The sequence below is a fragment of the Diceros bicornis genome, unplaced genomic scaffold (genome assembly GCF_020826845.1).
Source record: "Diceros bicornis minor isolate mBicDic1 unplaced genomic scaffold, mDicBic1.mat.cur scaffold_97_ctg1, whole genome shotgun sequence".
NCBI lineage: Eukaryota > Metazoa > Chordata > Mammalia > Perissodactyla > Rhinocerotidae > Diceros > Diceros bicornis.
Genome location: NW_026691866.1, coordinates 589,117 through 615,031, shown reverse-complemented (window position 1 = coordinate 615,031; position 25,915 = coordinate 589,117). Strand labels below are relative to the sequence as shown.

The window sequence follows — 25,915 nt, the reverse complement described above, 5'->3', positions numbered from 1 at the left end:
CTCCACATCCTCTCCAACACATGTTGTTTCCTGTCTTGTTTATTATAGCCATTCTGACGGGCGTGAGGTGATATCTCATTGTAGTGCCCATCAAGGGACGAATGGATAAAGAAGATGTGGTATATATACACAATGGAATACTACTCAGCCATAAGAAACGATCAAATCCAGCCATTTGTGACAACGTGGATGGACATTGAGGGTATAATGCAAAGTGAAATAAGTCAGAGGGAGAAGGTCAAATACCGTAGGATTTCCTTCATTAGGTAGTAGATAACAACAACAATAAACAAACACATAGGGACAGAGATTGGATTGGTGGTTACCAGAGGGGAAGGGGGGGAGGGAGGAGGGTGAAAGGGATAATTCGGTACATGTGTGTGGTGATGGGTTGTAATTAGTATTTTGGTGGTGAACATGATGTAATCTATGCAGAAATAGAAGTACAATGATGTACACCTGAAATTTTTACAATGTTATAAACCAATGTTACTGCAATAAACAAAAAGTTAAAAAAAAAAAAAGCAAGGGAGTTGAATATAATTGCCAAGACTGGCTGAAGCAGTATAAGTTGAGGTCTAGGATAGACAGGGAAGGAGATGAACAAAAGAAGGAATAGACTAGTGTGGAGAAAGCACAAGGATCAAGCCCGATGTCTTGGCAAAGTTTAAGAACAAGGATGTTTGGTGTCACTGCACGTTTAAAAACCTGGAAGGACAAGTTTAGAAAGAAGAATGTCTGAATTTAATGGCAAGGAGTATGGTGTGGCTGTGGAATTAGGCGTTCAAAGTGAAATGTAGATCATTGTAGGTAAGAGGTCAAGAAATTTAGAAGCCAAGGCAGTGGATACTGAATTTATCCAGGACAATGGCAGAAACTGGGCAGGCACTCAAATTGTAAAAGCAGAACAGGAGTCACTCAGTAATTAGGAAGTGCCAAGGATAAGAAAGGGTGAAGGATGACACAGCTGGAGCTGGATGGCAGGATTTTCTGTGCAGGAATAATAGACAGGAAATTGTGTTAATGAGTAAAAAGAGAACTGACCCACTTTTAGACCCTAAGGCGCACAGTCTACATGGAAGAGATATCTACTTAAGATAGATGCAGGGGAAGTAGTATCTCCAAAGGAGAATCAGATTTGAGGAAAATCAAGGAGCTGGAGGAGAGTTCAGTAAAGATGTGGCAGGAAATTCACAGGGCCAGGGGAACCGTTTTGAGGGAAGTGAGGCACAAAGTGGTTGGGTCTGGGCTGAGGAAACATGGAGTCATGTGGGAATGAGAGCATGGAAAATAATAAATGAAACATTTCAAACAATGATCAAGTGTGATAGGAATGAGACACACAGGGGGATTAGCTGGCCACAAGTTTTCCAGAAGAGTTGGTTTTTGTAAACCTTTGTAGTTGGGGCAGGAATCACGTCTTTCTAGAAGAAGACTTCAGACTCAATGCCAGCCCACCTAAGGAGGCAGACAACGGGGATTATTTTAGTTCTTAAACCTCTAACACATTGAATACTTTCCTTGTCCTGTGTCAATATTTTATAGTTACAAATATAAATTGTGAAATTTATTTGTAAATTTACTGTTTCTAAGTTTATATCTCTCTTCAGTAGTTCAAATGTGATGCTACAGTGGGAATAAAATTACATCCTAGATTTATTTGCCAACAAATCTAAACAAAAGAAGGACATTCAAAGAAGGCTAAGCAGGGCCGGCCCCGTGGCTTAGCGGTTAAGTGCACGCGCTCCGCTACTGGCGGCCTGGGTTCGGATCCCGGGTGTGCACCAACGCACCGCTTCTCCGGCCATGCTGAGGCTGCGTCCCACATACAACAACTAGAAGGATGTGCAGCTATGACATACAACTATCTAATGGGGCTTTGGGGGAAAAATAAATAAATAAAATTATAAAAAAAAAAAAAAAAAAGAAGGCTAAGCAAACTTCTCCCACTAAATGTGTCCCAAGACAGCCCTGAGGAGTAGCAGGTGGTGTGCTCTTTGTGCCCATCAGGCACTCCAGTGACTCTCCCCTCCCCTCCAGGTGCTGTGCTCCATCATCGCGAGGGTGTTGCACTAGCTCTACTTGGCCTCCTTCGCCTGGATGCTCCTCGAAGGACAGCAGCTCCTCCTCACCGTTAGGAACCTCAAAGTGGCCAACTACATCAGCACAAAAAGACTCAAGAAGAGGCTTCTGTATCCTTTTGGCTATGGGACCCCAGCTATGATTGTGGCTGTGTCTGCAGGGCTCAACCCCCATGGATATGGCACACCTACACAGTGAGTGGGGTGCTGAACTCCTGCTGATGGGGAAATGTGTGTACACCTCTCTCCATGGGAAATCAAGAGACAACAACAGAAAACTATTTAAGACAATCATCATTATAATTATTAATATTGACATCCATAATATTAACAGCAGTGATGCCAGCAGTTCTCACTTGCCGTTTCGTATGTCCAGGCTCCCTGCTAAACACTTGGTATATAATCCATTTGACACTCAGTATCCGCATTTGAAGTAGGGTTTATTCCTGTGTCCCCACTTAACAGGTGAGGAAACCGAGACTCAAAGCGGTTGTGATTAGTTCTTGGTCAGTGAATTAAGTAAGTATCAGATTTGCCTACTTCTGGAAGCTGTTCTCATTCAACTAAATTTTGCTGCATCCCTTAATCATTGTATTCACAACACGAAGCAACTTACTCATCTTCTTGGGCTTTTCCTCCTATCATCAATATCAGACTGTCAGGGGCCGGCCCGTGGCTTAGTGGTTAAGTGCGCGGGCTCTGCTACAGGCGGCCGGGTTCAGATCTGGGCGCACCGACGCACCGCTTCTCAGGCCATGCTGAGGCCACCTCCCACATACAGCAACTAGAGGGATGTGCAACTATGATGTACAACTATCTACTGGGGCTTTGGGGGGAAAAAAAAGGAGGAGGATTGGCCGTAGATGTTAGCTCAGAACCGGTCTTCCTCAGCAAAAAGAGGAGGATTAGCACAGATGTTAGCTCAGGGCTGATCTTCCTCACACACACAAAAATATATATCAGAGGGTCAGGAGGAAACAGTTTGGCATTTAAAGTGCAAGCAGGTGAGTTCCCTGAATTACCACTCAAATGTACACTATCATATAGATGGAATCATTAATTTCCGGGGTGTTATCGAGTAGTAGAGGTTATCTAAACTCTCATTCAGCCCCACCTCTCACACACATTTTATACATGGAAAAGCAGCCTGAGTAGTGGTTGAAAATGTCATCCTATTGAAATTCAGAGAAAGAAAACTCCTGTCTCCATATAAACAGAAATTAAATAAATTTCTCTAGATTAGTTACAGTGTTAGGAGGCCAATTCACTGATGTCAAGAAAGGTGCCTCATCTTAAATCCTATCCACTCATGAGAATGGCATCAGCATTCTGAATATATAATGCTTTCTAAATGTTTTAAAACTTAAAATTATTTTTTCTGATAAATGAGAATTTTTGTGTTGTTTTTATTCTCATGTACACTGTTAAATATATAGTGTTATGCGATAGTCTTTAGAAGAACTTGAAGTCCTCATCATTACTCTAAACATTCTTCCCAGTCTGAGGTTCTCCTCTGAATTAGCAAAAATCTGTGGATTCCTATTTCTATCTAACTATGTTGGTATACATTCTATTCTATTCTATTCAGAGCCTTTAATTAGATTTGGGATTGCTTGTCTCCATTCTTGTGCGCTCTAGCTAATCTCTACCTTAGTTCTCGCTGCAATTCTAATATATTTTGCATTCAGAATTTTCTTAAAATTTCCCTGTGCTGTTCAAATTCAATAACCAACAAATGGTCTAAACCAAGTTTATATCAAGTCAAACCGCCTATGACAATCTATCCAGGTCCTTCATAACCCAGCCTCACTCCACTTATTCCCAGAATTTTTCATGATACCTTACTGAATCCTCAGGCGACTACCTACCAGACGTCATCCAACCACATTCCTGTCCATCACGAACCTCGTGTGGCCACTGTAGTTGAACACTGAATGCATCTCTAATTATGAATTATTTTTATGGGAAACATACTGCATACGTTTTAGTATCCCTTAAGTATCTTACATTTACCTGAGGCAGTACCGAACAGTTCATATATATTTACTGATTCTTCTTTGATCAGTTGCTGGCTCAACGTAAAAGCAGTCTGTCTTCATAAACACACCCAGGACAAAATAAATAAAAGTTTAAAACCTAAGCATGGTTGAAAATAAGGAAACTGAACAGTGCTTTTACTTGTATCACAAGTAGCACTTTAAACACTATTAGTAAGAAAATACTATAGCAAGTCTCAATAGAAAAGGAACAGAATGTACGACACTTTTTTCTGATTCAATTCACTTTAAGAATTAACCTTAGAAATGCTATTTTAAGTACCATTATTGTTTGAGAGTACTAGCACACTTCACAAAGAAAGCAGAAAATCCCAAATATCAAGTTTCACTTTTACTCTACCTTTCCCAGATACACTCCACGAGTAAAGCTACATCAGCAACACCAAGGCAAACTGTTCTGGCAGGGAAGATGTCACAATTCATAGACTTGATATTTTAAAACACTTAAAGAGTTTTATAGGACTTAAGATGTATCTTTTGACATTTTATCAGAAGAGGTTAACCAGTGCAGCGTCCTATGAAGTATTACATGCGGTGAAAGTTAAACTCTCCCAAGTGTTTTCAACCATCGAGTCTGCTCCTGGCTGCATGTGCTCCGCCTCCTGCAGGCGTCTGGTTCTCAGTCATCTGCTCGGCAACCATGAGCCTGACAAACACTGCAGTAACGGTTATATTAAAAAATCTATCTTCAGGGGCCAGCCCGGTGGCGCAAGCGGTTAAGTGCGCACGTTCCGCTGCGGCGGCCCGGGGTTCGCCGGTTCGGATCCCGGGTGCACACCGACTCACCGCTTGGCAAGCCATGCTGTGGCGGCGTCCCATATAAAGTGGAGGAAGATGGGTATGGATGTTAGCCCAGGGCCAGTCTTCCTCAGCAAAAAAGAGGAGGACTGGCATTGGATGTTAGCTCAGGGCTGGTCCTCCTCACAAAAAAAAAAAAAAAAAAAAAATCTATCTTGACACACATTACATTTTTTAAAAATCTCCTTGAAGAGATGAAACATTCTATCCTTTGCCTGATTCATCCAAAGGTGAATACAGAAAGTTTGAAAATACTCCCCTGAAGAAATAAGTTTAGGCTCTTAGAAGACTTTAGCAAACACTGGTTCCAACACTATGAACAAATGAGCTTTTACATGGATTTAAAACTATGCTAGGTGCGATGAGAGAAAAAGAAAAACCTAACAATGCTACTGACGAAAATAACAAATATAAAGATGACACAAATTATAGATTACCTTTTAGAAGATAAGAAAAGCAATGAAGGCTACAAAGGGGAAGAACATTCCAAACAATGGGAGGAAGGCATAGAGGTCAATGGGATACCGAAGGGACCCACCTGGGTAGCAAGGAACAAGCGTCCTTGAAGAACTGTGGGGATTCAGACACAGAGCTAGGGCTCTGCCAAATTATAAAAGGCCTTCCTTGAAAAAGCAAACGAGCGTAATTCCAGCAGCACTACAGAGCAACCAAAGATTTCTGAGGGCCAGTAGTGTTTAAGAAAGATAAGCCAATAGATTCAGGGGGAAGGTGGAATCAAATAAAGCAGCTGCGAGATCACAACAGTAATTCAGGAGAAGAAAATACAAAACAGGCTCACTGGGAACAGCCACATATGAAAAATAATTTGAAAGAAAAACATATTCCACAACAGTGGTGTAGATAAAGGGAGTAATGTAGAGTGAGAAGCCAAAGCATATAATGGGCTCCCAAGTCTGGGCAACTGGGGAAACAGGAGGCCCAGGGACACAAAGGAGAGACTGGCAAGGAGAACTGGGGACGGGCATAGGACAAAGACGTCAGTCTGGAGCACTGAGTTTGAGGTAGAACAAAGGGGTGTATGTGTGTGCGCGTGTGTGTACTCCTCCAGATGAACAGAAAATTGTGCTTGCTGCACTGGGAAGATAACTCTTCTGTAATTTTAAAATCATATGCAGGTTTTATATATTAAAAGTTAACAAAGAATTATTCTAAAAATATTATGTCTAAGCAAATTACAATGGTGAAGAGCAAGATGAGGAAAAGTAAGGGAGATAGCTCAGTTCTATTCAAAGTGGAGTTACTAACACATTGAATGATTTATGGAATCAGAATTAGAGAAAAAAAGATCTCCTAGCTTACAGCCGACTGTATGCTCTAAGGATCCTTCTGTGAACTTAAGACACTTCAATAACGTCTATAATATACTTTCTCAACACTACAGATAAGACTTAATGTAATGGGAAGAACCCACCTAAATTCAACCTGAGGAAACAACTTCTCAAATATGGAATGGAATACCATATGCAAACAGAGAAGGGAAAAAAATGCCAGGAGTCAAAATAGAGAGAAATAACTGGTAATTGGCACTGGAGGCTGCAGTCTCAGACACAACACTGGGATGTACAAGCCTCGAAACAAACACACAAAAAACTGCAGTAAACTGGATCTCAGCCTCAACATTACCCCTCAGAGAAAACACTGAAAATCCCTCATAAAGTCAAAGTTAACTTTGGTCTTTCACAAATCTCGGAAATTAACTCAGATCAATTTTATTATGAAGTTATTTTCAATATAGACCTAAATATGCACCTAGATCTGGGATTTGTTTTATAAATTTAACAATCTTGTGAACACAGTGGACGCCAAATAATACCAAAGGCCCCTTCAGGCTCAGGAAAAAAACCAACAACAGTAACATCATACAAACAAAAACTCCAGGATCTGTCAATTTTGTAACTCTTCCCTTGGGCAAGTCTCTCTAACTAATTAGAAAGTTAAGTAGAATTAACCATTTCCAAAGGGCTGGGGAGGAAGGCCCTCGAAAACATGCAGAAAAATTGAGGAGCACAAGCAAACAAGTGACAATCCAAAGAGGGAACCAGTGGCATTCACTGGGCCGCAGCACCACTGCCAGCCGCAAACCCCAAGCATTAATAGGCAGCGTCCACACTGGACCTGTCAGAGCCAGACTGTTCGTGACGGGTGCAGGAGCACAGCTTGCAATTCTGAACTCCACCCTCAACAAAAGAGCCCAAACACAAACAGCCAGGACAAATTGTGTGTCAAGATAAACAAAACTGTGTGTGAAGATAAACAAAAGCAACTCATCTAGGAAGATGTTCCAAATTCCCCACAGTTTTCCTGAAATAAAAGACTTTCTAGAATCGCAGTTGCTATCTAAATCCATTAAAGACAGGAAAATAAATACGCCTATACTTCACAATGAGAAATCTAAGTAGAATCTAAACTATTTCTTGAGAGTGAAAGCAACAATGAGCGGGAAAGGAGGATTCAGGAATAGCCTTCCCAAGCAGGCTTCTATGAAACACTTGAATTACTAGAATGTGTTTGCCTTAGTCTTGCCTAAACATTGAAGAAAATGACAACATAAACCCTGCCATCAAGATTAGTAATTATATACAATAATTACACAAATGAGTAGGTAAGTTGGTTGATTTTTATTCTAAAGTCATATTATATTTTACATTATTTTTGCTCAATAGAAAATGCTATTACCATTGAAGAAATGAACTATAAATAAGTTATTCAGATAGCAGAAATTAGCCCTTTAAGTTTATAATAATTATTGATAAAAATTTCCACAAATTCATTCTATCTCAACTTACCCAAGATCAAGTATATAACAGTCTGCTTTTTAAACTCTGCAGGGCCACAACTATAACATAATTAAAACAACCTGTTATAATACAGTGACGCTGTGTGGGCCTCTGGGGTGTAGAGGTCTGTTTGCTCCTATATAGCAAACTATCCCTAGAAACTCCTACTTCCTACCTCCCACTTTCCTAATCCCGGAAGAATTGGAAGTTGTCAGGGGAAACCAGAAAGCTGAGAAACAAGCTTGTTAAATCAGTAACCTTAACAATACACATAATTTAAAGTCAAGAGGCTCTGCTCTGAGGTCTGCAATACAGGGACTCTCCAATCTCAAAGCACTGGTGCAATAATAGCTGCCATTTCCTTGTGAATCAGAGGTCATCTTAAACTTATTTGCAAGCTCAGAGCTGTGTTTTGGGCGAATGTCACGTATTTTGGAAAAATGACCTGATTGCAGCATTCTGTGTCAGATCCCGTAACATGGGAACAGGAGAACACACTATTCTAAACAGAAAGAAGAGAAGAATTATCTATTCGTAAATTGTAACCTTTTTGCTAAGTGGAAGTAAGATGTTGCTTTAGGAAAGAGAAATCATTAAAATGCACCAACAAAATATGATCATTTATATCTTTAAAAAAGGACCCCATCTTCCTTGTTTGTAAGCTCATTAACAGAGAACTATTATGGGCAAAGGGCTTATACCAGAATTTGTAAAGAATACCAACAAACCATGAGGAGGGGTTGGGGGAACAGACAAGTGAATAGAAAAAGAGAATAGGTACTTCATAAATGAGGAAAACCAAGCGGTTAATAAATATACCACATGGCATTCAATTTCATTAGAATCAGAGAAACACAACTGTAAACCACAAGGTGCCAATAGGCATCCACTAGATTGACAAAAACTAAGGTAGTGACAATTTCAAGGGTTTGCAAGAATGCACAGCAACAAGATCTCTCACAAACAGTCACTGAAATTATAAAATAGTGTAATCACTTTGGAAAACCACCCGACATTATCCAGAAAAGATGAAGATACATCTTTCATTAGCAAAATTCTATTCCTCGATATATACCCTTGAGCAGCAGTTCTCAAACTCTGATCTCAGAACCCCCTTACACTCTTAAAAAACTGAGGACCTCAAAGAGCTTTTGTTTATGTTGGTTATGTCAATCAGTATTTACCTATTAAAAATTAAGGTTAATTTTAATTGAAAATTAAGAAATTAAGAAATCTGAAAATCTTTTGAAAATACTAATTTAAAGATAACAGTAATAGATTACACAACATACACAGATATTTAGTCAACATAACGTTTTTTTATGAAAAACTATTTTACAAAGTAAAACAAAAATAAATGAGAAGTGTCATTGTTTTACATTTTTGAAAATTTTTTTAATATCTGGCTTGATATCTATCTTAAGAGATGGATTCTCTTATCTGCTTCTGAGTCAGTCCCTTGAGATATCACATTACATTTAGCCTCTGGAAAACTCCACTGTACACTCAAGAAAGAAAGAGAGCAACAAAAGGAAATAAGATCATAACATCTTAGTATTATTATGGAAATAGTTTTGACCTTGTGGATCTCCCTAGGGACCTCCAGGGCTCCCTGCACTTGGCATCAAAGCCCAGCTCTTTAACATAGTAGCTCTGTCAGACATGTCACAGCTCAGACATGTCACAGCTCTGACAGAGCTACTACGCTGAAGAGCTGGGCTTTGACGCCAAGTCTTTTTTAGCCCAGCAGATTTCTGTTGTTGTTATTTTGTTTCCTCACTATTACTAGAAAATAAAACATTTAGGCAACAAGGAAAAAGATGCTAACTAAACTTTCTCCTAGTTGACCCAATTAGACACAAATGAATGCTTACTGATCTGGAAGAATGGCTTCTTCATCCAAAGAAAACTTTCCTTGAATCCCATGACATAGTTCAGGTGGTACACCCACTGGCTGTGGAAAAACGCATTCCTGATTATATATCCAAAAGAATGGAAATCAGGGACTCAAACATATTCTTGGACACCGATGTTTACAGTAGCATTATTCTTAATAGCCAGAAAGTGGAAACAACCCAAGTTCTCATCAACAGATGAATGGATAAACAACATGGCGTATGTACACAAAATGGAGTATTATTCAGCCATAAAAGGAATGAAATTCTGACACATGGATGTACCCTGAATACATTATGCTAAGTGAAATAAGCCAGACACAAGAGGACAAATACTGCATGATTCTACTTATATGAGGTACCAAGAAGAGGCAAATTCATAGGGACAGCAAATAGAAGAGAGATTACTAGAGGCTGGGAGGAGCGGAGAATGGAGAAGTATTGTTTAATATTGTTTAATGGGTATACAGTTTCTATCTGGGAAGATGAAAAAGTTCTGGAAATGGATAGCGGTGATGGTTGCACAACATCGTGAATGGACTTAATGCCACAGAATTTTACCTACTTAAAAACAGTTAAAATGGTAAATTTTTTTTCTACTTTACCAAACATTTTTAAATGCATTCTCAATTAATTAACCAAATAATGAACTAACTGAAAACACTTCATGATGGCAAAAAAGACCATACCTCTGTGGAACCTGTCTGATACAGCTCTAAAACGAAGTCGTGCAGTGGGTGATGTTTCCCCACAAATAAGACATCGATTCCAAGACTATTTCTTCTAGCTGGGGGAAAGGAAGAAAAGAATAAAGATCTAACAATTATACCTACAAAAGCAACTTTTATGAGAGTAAAATAGGAAGCACCTAAATTTTAAAAACTTAATTATAAAGTTTACAAAAAATAATAGACCTAAACGTGTGATGCATCTCTGTAGAAGAAACAAAGCTTTGACAATAAAGTTTCGAAGATCAATGACTATCAGAAAAAAATTATCCCTAAAAGATACCTGAATATAGTCTTGCAAGATAAGGGACAAAGTTTTCTTATTTATACAGAACTTAATTTCTTACTATAAGAAACATATAGACATTCTCTGAGGAAATACAAATAAATTGCATCATCTAATAACAAAGATTATTCTATGGATGGTTCATAATTATTTCTATAGGTTTATTATACTAGTATTAAATAAATTTTCCAACAAAGCCCAGCTTTACAATTTCCCAATACTTTAACTGTCACTATTAACGACAAAATGCCACCTTTTGTGTAAAATAACATTTCAAGTTAGCAATATGAGGGCAAATGCTTTTGTTTCAACCTAACCTTTCAAGCAAAGTTATTGTTATTTGGTGGGGATGAAGGGAAGAAGGGAGATGGAGGAAATTAATAATACCCTCCCAACATGCAAAAATACTTTTGTGTATGCATATTATACAAGAATCAAAGTCTTGGGCCTGCCGGGTGCTGTAGTGGTTAAATTAGCACACTCCACTTTGGTGGCCCAGGGTTTCACAGTTTCGGATCCTGGGCGCAGACCTATGCACCACTTATCAAGCCATGCTGTGGCAGGTGTCCCACGTATAAAGTAGAGGAAGATGGGCACGGATGTTAGCCCAGGGCCAATCGTGCTCAGCAAAAAGAGGAGGACTGGCAACAGATGTTAGCTCAGGGTTAATCTTCCTCACCAAAAAAAAAAAATCAGAAGATATTCTTGAAGTATTGCTTTTTAATAAATTTAACAAACATTTGTAAGTTAAAAAATTGTATTTAATTACTATGCAACTTATGGATAATAAATTTTAAGAAGCAAAGTTAACTTTTGTCATAAAGAAGTCAAATCAATGATTTATGCCCCCTCTATGGGAAATCTGACAAATGAAAAAAAAAGGTCTAATTTTACTAGGAAATGTAAAGTCTCTATTACACAGACTCAATGTCGACCAAGTGGAAGTATGATCCTTACTCTCTTCTGGAGTGAGGTCTGGGTATACCTCTTCTAGGGCAGCTCGCAGCCTTCGCTCATCCACGAACGGCAACGGAGCAACACCAGGGGAGACAAATGCACACCAAGCGGCCCAGCTATTAGGATCACCTAAATTGCAACTACCGTTGGTCCATACAAACATTTCTAGTAGAATTTCCCTGCTGATATAAAAACATTTTGGAACTGAACTCTATTTAGCCAAATTTCAGATAGAAATACTTCCCCGTGGTGGTAGAAGAAAAAATTCTATTTGTTTTCCATCTTTAAAAGGGTTCACATGGAAAACCACGTTTGCTGAATCTTTACTCTGTGACGACAAAATTTTTAAATTAAATGAACAAGTGGCCACCTGGACACCGGTCTATGTTCTCACCTTACTTATTTACTAGGATGCCTTCGGGCAAGCCAGTAATCTCCTAAGGGCTTGAGCATATCCCTTTATCTTTCTAGGACTTGGTTTCTTCTTTTGTAAAAAGAGATCATTCAACCAAAATACTCAGAAGGTCTGTTCAACTGGAATATGTGGAACGTCTCTTTCAGCTCTAAAATTGCATAGTATTCTGTTTACATTTTAAAACCTAATAATTAGGGCCGGCCCCATGGCTTAGTGGTTAAGTGCACACGCTCTGCTGCTGGCGGCCCGGGTTCGGATCCTGGGCGGGTACCGGCCCAGGTTCGGATCCTGGGCGGGTACCGACGCACCGCTTCTCTGGCCATGCTGAGGCCGCATCCCACATACAGCAACTAAAAGGCTGTGCAACTATGACATACAACTATCTACTGGGACTTTGGGGAAAAATAAATAAATAAATAAAATTATTTTTAAAAAAAAAACCTAATAATTAATTTATATACAAAAAATTTTTAGACTTGTTTAAATAACTTTGTCCCCGGGAGGGCATGTAGAATAGTGGCTGTTCATTTTTAGGCTGAAAACTGTCCTCTGGAGTGTGCTGGAATTAAGGTCATTATTTGGACCTACACGCATAATTTTCAAAGAATCACACTGGAATACAATTATCTATTACTACAAAAACATGCAACGTTATTGAAGCATATATATATTCTGCTGTAAATTATTATATATATTATAAATAGTATTTTGGCTAAATAAAAATTTTAAGATAAATAACGAGAAATGCTGACTAGAGCTAAATAATTTTGAAACCACTGCCACTCAAAACTGCTGTATTTGTGACTGTTCCCCTTAAAATGATGAGAAATGAAAGGTTTCCAAAGTTGTCTTTAAATTATTTAGCTACCATATTTTCAAAATTAGGAAACATGTTCAATTTGACTACCTAGTAGGGGAATATATAGATTTTTTAAAGTTAAAAAGAAACTAGGTTCTAGTGTGAATTCTGAAGGTCCAAAAAGTGATTTGAAGGATTATTAACATCCATTATCTGAGTAAGGCTACTTATCAATTACCGGTAAACACTTATGTAGAAAAAACCTAGGCAGTGGTCAAGTTTTATTTAGTCATACACTTAACAAAATCTGTATCATGCAAAACTACATTATCTAGCTTTTGTTTTCTACCTACTAGATTTAGGATTTAAACAAATCATCAGAAAGACTTTCCTTCAATATCAACTCCAGAATCTAACTCCAAACAGTAAGCAACCTGCAGTGCTAATGACAGCAATAAGGTTATTAAGCTAAAATCAGTCTTCCTGGCCAGGGGAGGAAGGAGTGTCTTACACCCAGATGTGATGACGGTCGTGCCTGAGAGCGAGCTGACAGTAACAATGGCAACAGCAGCTACTCTTTCCTACTTTTTTCCCACTGATTTACCATGTTACACGCATTAGCTCATTCAATCCTCTCAACAACACAGAGGCAGCCCAAGCAGTGGTAATACTTAGGTAAACACAGTGGCCATGCTCTCCAGGTTCAGATCTCAGTGCTGCCACTGTGTGACTTTGATCAAATTACTTAAATTCTCTGTTTATGTAGAAAAATACAGCATTTGAAATGACTATGCTATATTCCTTTAATACATACTAAGCAAATATTATGAAAACACAACATTGCAAAAACATATGTTCAATAAATGTTGAAAAAGTACCCAGATATATTTTATCTTCTATCATTTTAAGATGTATTCAACTTGGGCCGGCCCCGTGGCTTAGCGGTTAAGTGCGCGTGCTCCGCTACTGGCGGCCTGGGGTTCGGATCCCGGGCGCGCACTGACGCACTGCTTCTCCGGCCATGCTGAGGACGCGTCCCACATACAGTCACTAGAAGGATGTGCAACTATGACATACAACTATCTACTGGGGCTTTGGGGGAAAAATAAATAAATTTAAAAAAATAAATTAAAAAAAAAATAAGATGTACTCAACTTAGACAAGAACTTACTTATTATCATGACTTCCGATAAGTTTTAAATACATATGCAGAAATGACTATCTCCTAATAGTACTAAATTTTACCTCAAGAAAGATGTGTTCTTGCTACAGTCTAATAAATAAAAATATTTATATAACATATAAAAATATAGAAATATTAAAGGTCTGAGTTTAAACCCATCCTAAAATTCATCTGGAATCTCAAGAGACCCCAAATAGCCAAAACAATCTTAAAAAATAAAAATAAAGTTGGAGGACTCCCACCTCCTGATTTCAAAACTTACTACAAAGATACAGTAATTAAAACAGTTCGGTACTGACTGGCACCAGAACAGACATATTGACCACGTGAATAGAGAGCCCAAAAATCAACCCTCACATACATGGTCAAATGACTTTCAACAAGGGTGCCAAGACCATTCAATGGGGTAAGGGCAGTCTTTTCAACAAATGGTGCCGGGAAAATGGACATCCACACACAAAAGAATGAAATTAGACCCTTACTTTATACCATATACAAAAATGAACTCAAGATGGATCAAAGACCTAAATGTAAGCTAAAACTAGAAAACTCAGAAGAAAACAGGGAGGAAGCTACATGACATTGGATTTGGCAATGATTTCTTGGATATGACATCAAAAGCACAGGCAACCACCACCAAACAGCACAACAAAAATTAGACTTCATCAAAATTAAAAACTTTTGTGCATCAAAGGACACTATCAACAAAGTGAAAAGACAACCCACACAATGGGAGAAAATACATGCAAATCATATATCTGATAAGAGATTAGTGTCCAGAATATATAAAGTATTCCTACAATACAACAAAAACCCAATTCAAAAATGGGCAAGGGACTTGAATAGATATTTCTCCAAAGAAGAGACAGAAATAGCCAATAAGCACATGAAAAAAAGGTTCAACATCACTAATCATTAGGAAAACGGAAAGCAAAAACACAGTGGTCACCACTGCACACCCATTAGGATGGCTACTATCAAAAAACAGAAAATAACAAATCTTGGCAAGGATGTGGAGAAACTCTAACTGTTGTGCATTGCCTTCCTTTTCCTCTGGATGATTTATACTACATTGATATACTCAGCAAGTCATCTGCATGCTTATATATTTACTTATTTATTTAAAAAATCCAGGCAAGGATTTATTTAACAAACACTTACATAAATATATTTACTTATTTATGTATTTATATTATTACTTTACTGCCTCCCATTCTCCTATGTCTCTTCTCCTTCCAGTTTAATCAAAACATCCTCCACAAAACACGTTCAAAAACAACCTAAGGCCCCAATCCACTTACATATAACAAAATATGACCACAACACTTACACAACCCCAATCAATAGGTTGCAATTCTCATTATCATTCCACTAAAGTAATATGAAATTTCTGTTACTACATAACCAAAACTCAACCCTAAAATCTCATAAAATAATGATTTTCAATTTATAAATTATTATTTATCCCCCTTTGTGCCACAATTCTCTTTGAGTCATTTTACTGGTCATCTGCATCACAGGGAATAATAAAGGAAAAAGAGTGAAAACATGATTTTACCAAACTGCTTATTATCCTAGAAAAATATATGGTGGAAGAAAAGGTTAAAATAATTTGCTGAAAGGGGCTTAGGTGTGAAATAATCGTTGGCTCACTGTGTGAGAGACTTCTCCACTGTGTTTTACATTCAGTCATCATCACACATTTGGTGAGTGATAAACAGTAGCTTAAATTTAGTACTAATTTTATATTGTCATTCTTACAAAATCTGTGAACAGAAAGAATGAGAAAATAGATATGTAAATAATAAATAAACTTTAAGTAATGATCAACGCCAAGTATTTAAACGAAATTTCTAATACTTTTTTCAAAAGTTTCCATAGAGTATAAGTGAATCTCCACATGGACACTTCATGTTTCTACAACTCTCAGCAACCTCAAAGGTGTCAATGAGCTACTGATGGAAGGAGCATGTCCCACATCCCATTAATTAATCACAAAGGAGACAAAAGATATAATCATTAATCTATTTCAACTCAATTTACTGTTTATCAAAATGCTACTATTAAAATCACTGTTAATCATTGCTACTCCCAGGTTAGATGAACAAATATCAAAATTTCACATATAATCTTTAAAATACTTATCTTTTACAGAAATTCTTTCATCCCATAAATCATGTCTGCTTACAGTTTGCCAAAAGGAGAAAATTATTTTAACCAAAAGGAATAATGTCTAAATTTTACCTTGCCAGGCATATTTCTTCCCATTTAAATCAATAGCAAAATCTTCAGGGTAGAAGTCAATTATACTACACTCCTGTATCAGGGAGAAAAGCAAAGATTCAAAACAAAAGTCACATATTTCTGTTATAAAGAATTTGATACAACTTTCATTCGAGTTATCAGGCCTGATAAGAAAATGAAGTTTCACTCCTTTTAAAAAATGTTATTAAGATATCAGGTCACTAATCCCGGGCCTAGTAAAAACAAAATCAACAATTTTATTTTAAAAGATGAAAATAAAAAGGTCTTATTATAAAAGAATTTTAGAACTGACGACTGTGGGCCCAAGACAGTGAAGAGTTTATTAACTCTAATAATTCCTACTTCTCAGCTGGGTGTCACTCTTTCTAGCTAGGACACAAAACACACGCAGCGGTGACTGCAGGTAAACCAGCCTTCATGCTCTGGTACCCACCACACATGGCTGGAACCAAGAAAAATAATGACTTACAGGTATGCTGAGAACAAAATGACTGTTATAAGAATTTCTCCCAAACACATATCAATTTTATTTACTGGGTAGGGTACTGATGGCCAAGGAAAGCAGGGAAAAAAAAGTAGTAAAAAATACACAGAAGAATCCAAATACTTTTACTTTGTTTCTGGACTTCACTATTGTAACTATAAGATGCAAAAGCAATTGTGACTAGTGCTAGCAAAATGTACGACAAAAATCCAGTTATCAACACACTCAAAAACTAAGACACTCACAGGATCACTCATGAGCTTCCGCCACGATGGAGGTAGGAAGTTACCACTTGCAGCTGGAAAAACTCCCATAAGTTGTTGCAGTGGTTTAAACTGCAAGAAAGAAAAAACATTTAAGATAAGACACAATTTTTATCTAATCCAAAATTCTACAAATGTTATGCCTCTAAATACTCAAGCTTACCGGTTTAGTACCCTTCTCAAAATCAGAAGGCATGTCTGCAATACCTTCAAAGTCTGAAGCAAATGGTGCATAATGAAATGGATAATACCACTTCCAGGAAGCACAGCCCTAAAATCAGTAAAAACAAACAGAAAACAACAACAAAAACAAATCTATGTTAATGATGGACACGGTAAAGACAAAAAAATTAAACTATCAACCTATAATATTCTATTGATAAAACATATGACTTTTGGTATACATGCCATATATTATTTTTTTTCCATGAGTCCTAAAAGATGTTTGGATTAAATCTAAACTTTTACTTCATATCAACGGCTCCTTGATTTACAAAATACTGCAAAGCATCTTTAATAATCAGTAGTTAATACCAAACTTTATACTAACAAACACAATTTTGTGAAGATTTTTATCTTTAAAATGTGTTTGGTGACATTTCCTTCCAACTCGAGAGCTGCTATCATCCCATAAAATGAAGAACAACTGCAGCTGACACTCACTGAGTGTACAGGTGGGTAAGGGACATCACTAGAAGAGTGACTGAGAGTAAAAGAGCCAAAAGTTTCATTTTACAATTCCCTATTATATTTTCATGTGACAACATTCTCTTTACTTTAAAAATATTTAAGTAAACCAATCAAAAAGAAAAAACAGTAAGTTATACTCAAAGAAAAGAGAAGCCTTCCTGAAATGAGTTTTGACTCTGCGCCTAGTGAATTAAAATCCTTAGGGTCAGAGCCGGCCCAGTGGCACAGCAGTCAAGTTCACACGTTCCACTTCAGCGGCCCAGGGTTCGCCGGTTTGAATCCTGGGCTCGGACCTACTCATCGCTCATCAAGCCATGCTGAGGCGGTGTCCCACATACAAGAACCAGAAGGATTTACAACTAGGATATACAACTAGGTACTGGGAGCTTTGGGGAGAAAAATGTTGAGGGTCGGAGTAAAACACGAAATGAGAATATTTTACAATTGATACTTAGTGTATTAAATTACTTTCTACTTTCCAACAAACTTCACCTATTCCCAAGTCACATCAAATTTGCTTCACTCCCCAAGCACGAAACCAGGTATTATCAGTGCTACAATCCCCTATATTTCCGCCTAATCTCTCACCAATCTGACATCTCATTTATCAAAAGCTTTAAGTCAGATACAGATTACTCCAATGAGAATGCACTTCATGTAACATCACTACACTATATGGAGGAAATGGGAGCATTCAAATTCCTTTCAAATTCTTACCAGTTATTTTCCAGGCTTTTGTCCTTTGTTCAGCCATTTAGCGACTGTGTATTAGTTACTCTGTTATTTTTTATTCCAATTAAACAAAACAATAAACTTGAATAATTTTAAAGACCAAGTACTCTCAACCACAGTATTTAACGCTGAAATTCTTTAGCATAACAAAAATTAGCTTCGTTTATATATTAACACCTAAGGAGCTTCAAAGGCTTTACAAACAAATCTTATTTAAAGTAATGAATTTCTTTATAGGAAGCTTGAAAATATGATTCTGGGTTCAATTTCAGAATATAGCTCAACAACACACACTATTATAGAAATAACTATTTTCTTAAAATGATTAACTAGACATTTAGAGGAGAATATTCATTTTGTACCTGGTAATAATATCGAAGAACCCAGCAGAGCCCTTCAACGTAAGACTGTACAATTTTACGACGGAATTTGTCATCAGCTGCATCAACGTCAAATTTGTTCTTGTAGTACCGCTGCTTCCACCCAGCTTCCCAAAGCCTAAAAATCAGGCAAAGCCAGTTCATGTTGAATTAATACACTTTCAGTAACTAGCTACCAATTTATCATCCAAATCAATTTATACTTAATAGCCAGGTAAAATGTAAATGAGTTAAACAGTAATAATAGCTTCATTTAATTATTTCTAAAAAGTCCACTTTCACAGGATTTATTATCAACTTAAAGATAGTTAAACGTTAAAAACTCAAACACTGATTCTACAAAGATCATTACAAAACTACAGTAAAAAAAAAAAGAGAATAACCATTTATTAAAGTAGATACACAACACTTGTTTGCTCAGATTTTCATACTGTTTTACATGTTTTTTTGATTGTAGAACAATTCTAAAACTACATTTTAAGATGCAAATACTGAAGATATTTTATATAGTTCAAGTTTCTCAGTTTGTTAAAGTATATCTAAATTACACAAAGAAAGTCAACTAAATTACTTTTTTAAAAAAGAATAATCTAGAAGCCAGGCAGAAATTATGTATATACCTACTCTCCCTATCCTTGGGCCTTCTCCATCATTCAGCAAAGCATTGTTGGCATAAGTGAAGGACATGGACACACACACACACGTTCTGGTAAAACTTAGAAGGAGGTCATCAATTCACTAAATTTTCATTAATCACTGAAAATACAATGTGAAAAACCACATTTTCACTCAAAGTATATTTTTTTATTTTTTTAAGTACTCATTTCTCAATCTCTGAAAGATTTAAAGATGCCAAAGAATACTAAAAAAAAATCAAGAATGATCAAGAACATCAGGATGATTCTCCATTAAGGGCTCTTTTCTACCATGTGCCAGATCTTACTAATTAATTGCAGTCATGTTTCAGAATACACCATATCAATTTTTTTATTTACTTTTTTTTTTGAGGACGATCAGCCCTGAGCTAACATCCAATGCCAATCCTCCCCCTTTTTGCTGTGGAAGATTGGCCCTAGGCTAACATCCATGCCCATCTTCCTTTACTTTATAGGGGATGCCGCCACAGCATGGGTTGACAAGCGGTTGAACCTGCGAACCCCAGGCCGCTGAAGCGGAGTGCGCACACTTAACTGCTGTGCCACCGTGCCGGCCCTTACACCATACCAATTTTAACTTTGCCCCCATGCAAAAGATTTACAGAACATCAATTAGGAGAAATATCTTCTATCCATAATGTTGAATATCACTATTTTACAGAAACTACTAATGAAATAAATGCTAAGAACTCCAAGCATTTCTTGATAGAAGCAATTCTACTTTGATTATCTTCAGCACCAAAATTAAACAATAAAGTACTAAAAAAAATCAAGTTAACTATTAAGCTGATATTGATCATGATGGCTACATGGTAAAACAAAAAATATACTCCAAGAGTTGCAGAAGCAGAGGATAAAAACTCAGATCAGGTAGATGCTCAATCACAAGTCACCACAGATCTCTGAATCTGTCATCAAAGATGTTGGGAAAATACAGAACCAGACATCACACTTCTAAAGTTTCTAATCATAAATACAAACACATCATCCACGTCCTATAAAAGAAGCATGAGCTGTGAACCACTAATGTTTAACTTTCAAATAAATCATTTTGCAAAATTCTAAATGAGTTACAATTATTGAGGTTGTTGGCCCTTTGCACTTGAGCCCAGGGTTCAAATCCAGATTTAATCACACAAGAAGCTGTTAAATCTTATTATATAATGATCTCAAACTTCTGTATAAATTAAAGAATCCAATTTTCCTATATAAATTTTCCTATATAAATTTTAAGTATATAGCTAATGAGAATCTTCTCTGTCATGAAATATAGTTGGTGCATATGCAAGTTCGTGGTTTTTAAAAATACATTTATCTCTTAACCGAAAGCCTTTTGCATATTTCATTTTAAAGAAGAAACTTTTCAATTGAGATGATTAAAACAAACTATATCAAGTAACCAAATGTAACTGAAAGTTTCTGGGTTAAGCAGCTTGAAAATTTAATCTCATAACAGTAACATTCAGATCACATAGAGCTAAACACTTCATGTCTAGCCGATCTAGTGCCTGGTCTCAGAGGGAAAAGTGGCTCGGAGGACGAAAACCAGCATGCATACTAATCTAGATACTTAGGTTTAACAGCTATAGCTTACACATCTCACTGGAATTTACTGACTACCCTAACCCTCCACATTAATTACTGGAGGATAAAAAGATCACAGGCAAGCATCTGAAGGCACTGCTGCTCTAAGCTAAATAGCATTAATTAGACGGCATCTATTTCAGCAATTTGCTAACAAAGTGCTGCCAAAATATGGCTTCACCTGACGTTATCCTCTGGTTCAGGTTCACTGTCACTGTCTTCTGCTTTTCGCTTAATTTCTCCTATCGGAGACGAGGAGCCATCAGAAGTGAAACTCGTATTAGGAGATACTAAAGGACTCTGTAGACAATTATGACATTACAGAGGAAGGATTTAATTATTCATTTCACATAAGAAGTTACATCCAACTACTGTTACCACCATGCTCCACAGTAATACATTTTTTTTAAGCTATTAAATAGATATGGTAAATATATTTAGAAAGTATAAAGACTGATCTTGGCATACTCTACCTCTCCAAAATAGAATAATATAGTACCAAGCCTCCTACGCTTAAACTCAAAAGAATTTGAACATTAAGGTAAAAACTGCTTCAGAACAAATAAGAAAAGCTTAATTTCATAGATTTTTTTTTTAATTATAGGACTTGAACATTTTTTTCCTTTGGTGGTTCCCTGGTGTTATGAATTTGTGATCACTTTCCACCAATTAACTAACAAAGCTGCAAGGGGAAAAATATATATATATGTATATAAATTAATACATAAAATACTCAATGCTGGTGAGAATAAAGTTAGATGTAAGTGGTTCAACCTAGTACAACCATTCCAGAAAGCAACAGTTTAATGAGACTCCGCCAGATATCTGTTAAACTATTTTATACATGTTGTTTTAAAATTCATTGTACAAATAAAATCTATTAGTCATCTTAGAAAAATGCAGCTTTTATTATTATTTCAAAGACTTGGATACCACTTTAAATTTACCATTATCTTCCCTTTGTACCTAACTCAATGAACATAGTAGCACCCTAAAGTATTTTAATATTTAACTAAAAAATTAGGGGCAGCTTGGTGGCATAGTGGTTAAGTTCACACACTCCACTTCAGCGGCCCGGGGTTCACAGGTTCAGATCCCGGGCGCACAGCTACACATCACTCAGCAAGTCATGCTGTGGTGGCATCCTACATACAAAATAGAGGAGGATGGCATGGATGTTAGCTTAGGGCCAAACTTACTTCCTCAGCAAAAAGAGAAAGATTGACAACAGACGTTAGCTCAGAGCCAATCTTTCTCACACACACACACACACAAAAATTAAAATGTTCTGCAACTTTAATGTTAAATGACCAAAAACCTAAGTGGCAGAAAATGTTTTCATGGTAAAGTTTTTCTTCTGTTATTCACAGTATATTAGATATTTCAAGTAAATTATTTTTAAATCGAGAACTCAGGAGCCTATTTTAATGATACTGTAACTAAAACCTCAGCATGAAGGTAGTTCACACCAAAGGCCAAGAAAAGTTACAACAAAGCAAAACCATATTTCACATAGAGCTCACAACACTTTCCTTTAATAAATGTATAATATCAATTTTATTCATGATACTGTATGGCTAATACTATCAAAAAAAAAAAGAAAAGAAAAAAGAAAACAGGGGCCAGCCCTGTGGCCTAGTGGTTAAAGGTCAGCGCGCTCAGGGCTGGCCCCGTGGCTTAGCGGTTAAGTGCGTGCGCTCTGCTACTAGCGGCCCGGGTTCGGATCCCAGGCGCGCACTGACGCACCGCTTGTCCGACCGTGCTGAGGCTGCGTTCCACATATAGCCACTAGAAGGATGTGCAACTATGACATACAACTATCTACCGGGGCTTTGGGGGGGAAAAAAAAAGGAGGAGGATTGGCAATAGATGTTAGCTCAGAGCTGGTCTTCCTCAGCAAAAAGAGGAGGATTAGCATGGATGTTAGCTCAGGGCTGATCTCCCTCACAAAAAAGTTTGGCGCACTCCGCTTTGGCAGCCCAGGTTCGGTTCCTGGACGCAGAACCACACCACTTGTCTGACAGCAGCCATGCTGAGGTGGCGGCTCACATAGAACTAGAAGGACTTATAACAAGAATATACAACTACGTACTAGGGCTTTGAGGAGGGGGAAAAAAAGAGGAAGACTGGCAACAGATGTTAGCTCAGGGCAAATCTTTCCCAGCAACAAAAAAAAGAGCTCTAAAAAAATTTTGGATAATGAGAGCTACCTTAAAATATGTATTCAGATATATTCCACGTCTGAGTTGGAGAGTGAGAGTTTAGGCAGTGAGGAGTACCTGTATTTGACAAACTGAGGAATACTATCCTGCAAAATGCCCATAACTGACCCCTGGGAGGAAAGGGGAAATATGGCAGCAAAACCACCGTCTTCTCTTGCTCTAGCTATGAGATATTTGGATGTCCTGTCATGCTTCTAGCACCATCACCACCCACTACCTTTGGGGAAGCAGGAAGCACTGTGGCCCGACTGCATTAGAGAAACACTGCAGCCACTTAGCTATCCACACTTACATGTATGTTCTTTTCTTTCACATCATTTAGATATTTTCATATTAATAAGGATTTAACAGAGTTAAAGATATCTCAAGGCAAAAGAAATTGAGAAAAACTATAAAACAAAACAACTCCAGGCTAAGTGATAAAATTCACACACAACTGTAAGAGGCATCTGAAAGTCACCACTCTTCAATGCTACATAAAAATAAGTTACTTACAGAATTATTCTGCATCCTCATTTCATAGGCTGCTTGTCTCGGATTATTGGCTACTTGAGAACCTGGTGAATTTCTTGAACCCGAGGCATGAGGGGTTAATATTCCACCAGGAGTGAAAGCTGGTTGATCTCTCTAACATAAATGGAAAGGAATGTAGAAATTAAAATTAAATCACAACACAGTTAGATGACAGGAAGAAATGAAGGCAATGGAAAAGAGTCCCTGCTGTAAGCTCTTTAAAGACGAAATGGATTTCCGTTAACATTACAGGGTTGTCTACAGTTTGATTTGATGGTAACTTACCCTGTAAACAATAGTCTGTAATATTTAATAACTCTGCTATAAAAGTACATATAATACACTTTTCTGATACATAGAAGCTATTCAAATCTCATTAGGTTATTCCCTTATGTTCACTTACAATTTCAAAACGCATTCAAGACACAATTTTAGGCAAATAAAGATAACTATTAAGGTAAAAAAATAAGCCAAGAGTTTGATTTATACTTAGGAAATACAACTTCTATTTATCCTTCACCTTGATGGAATTTAACTCTTTGTTTCCAATTAGTTAGAGCTATGATTATAGCTACAGTAGGTGACAGTCACGGCTGACTGATAAAAGATATTTTTTAAACAGACACTGACTGAAAGAAAATAATAATATATGAGGTAGACATCAGACACGCCCTTCCCTATCTAAGTGGTTCTGAACCCACCTGCAACAATAAACAACTCTACTTTTCTCCCTTATAGGTTCCTGAAATTGCTCGATTCTAATAAAATATAATAATAAAAGGTAGTCCCCAAACTCCATTTGTTTAAAATCCAGTAAGGAAGACAAGAAAAACAAAAACTTAAGAAGTTAAGTGACTATAAAGTGTTATGCAATTAACTAAGCAAACAAATATCACAAGCGAGAAGCACTAGAGTTAAAGGGAAGGACTGCTCAACCTGGATTACAAGCGGAAGCAATAGGGAGGCCTCGTGGAAAATGTAAGATGGGAGGGAGCCGTGAAGTCAGAAACCCATTGAGAGGGACCAAACAAAGGCAATGCTCTGAGTCAGGAGGGACCTGGGATATTTAGAAGACAACTGGGGAAAAGCAGGGTGAGAACTTGACCAGATCATAGTATGCTCTGCACGCCAGACTAAGACAGAACTGGATTCTGCGGGAACTAAGGAGTCACTGGTAATTTCTGAGCAGAGAAACAACAAAGTTTCCAGTGTTGTGTTCTAGGAAGAGTAACCTGACAAGGATATAGACAGAGTGTAGTAACTTTCAAGAAGATACAAAGAGCTAACTATTTTTATTACAAAAACAATACCCAATTACCGGAAAAAATTCAAATAGCTAAGTGCTACCCGGCCCCTCTGGCCCATCAAGTGTATCCCCTCAGACTCTAGAGCTTAGAAAGGACTTCTTTAAAACTGACACCAGCATTCTTTCTCCAGGTAAGAGGCAGCTGGGTAGACATTATGTCCCTAACAAACTACTGGATAAGGAATAAAAAGCTATCTTCCTCCCAAATTGTAAATGTATGTTATTGCCAATCTGATGAAATTAATTAAAACTCACCTTCATTCTCTTTCTCTTTTCTTTCTGTCGTCTTCTAAAACCGTCCTAAAAGTATAAAATCCACATATTCTGTCAAATAATTACACAAAAATGTAAGAGTTAAACATTACCAGGAATGATTTGGGAGACAAAGTTTTAAAGGAAGACCCCAGAAACGTAACTAATTAAACTAGGCAATGGACTATATGTTCAAAGTGTTGCTTATCAGAACTTTAGATAGACAGAGAGCATTCTAAATTGAGTTTAGATACACTTTAATTATTCCTCTTAATTTTTTTCAGATAGTTTTTGATATCATTTCAGGAAAGAATGCAAGAGTCATAACAAAGACCCTCTGTTTTACCCTGGAGCAAGTAGCCCACCAATACGGAGAAGATACAAATAAGTAACTCCCCACTTACTCTGGGCCACTCAAAGGCCTCCTTTACCCCAGAAAGCACTCCTCCCACGCCCAAGTTTCTGTGAGCATCAAGGCACTGAGACGACAGCTACGGTGGCCAGGGCTGCTGCTGTGGACTGAAACAGGGGCCAGCAGGTCCTGTACTGACTGTCATTCTACCAGCAGCTG

The 25,915-nt window shown here is 37.4% G+C and overlaps 1 protein-coding gene across 1 annotated transcript; it reads right to left on the bottom strand.

The window, feature by feature from the left end:
• Positions 1-1,177: 1,177 nt before the first annotated feature.
• On the bottom strand, positions 1,178-21,517 carry LOC131403948 (5'-3' exoribonuclease 2-like). Its single transcript, XM_058538139.1, has 11 exons — positions 21,506-21,517; positions 21,233-21,351; positions 18,794-18,929; positions 17,173-17,280; positions 16,992-17,081; positions 16,243-16,314; positions 11,601-11,685; positions 10,319-10,416; positions 9,609-9,688; positions 8,180-8,236; positions 1,178-1,458 (listed from the first exon to the last, which is right to left on the bottom strand). Exons 1-11 carry the CDS (start codon positions 21,515-21,517, stop codon positions 1,425-1,427), a joined length of 891 nt encoding a protein of 296 aa, XP_058394122.1. The 3' UTR covers positions 1,178-1,424.
• Positions 21,518-25,915: the final 4,398 nt, after the last annotated feature.

Bases quoted from the DNA above. Each gene is read 5' to 3' on its own strand.
- LOC131403948 (XM_058538139.1), bottom strand. The intron at 9,689-10,318 runs GTATGGTCTTTT...GTTTTTCCACAG, and splicing joins ATCAGACAGGTTCCACAGAG to CCAGTGGGTGTACCACCTGA. The intron at 1,459-8,179 runs GTCATTTTTCCA...CTGCCTCCTTAG, and splicing joins ACACAGAATGCTGCAATCAG to GTGGGCTGGCATTGAGTCTG.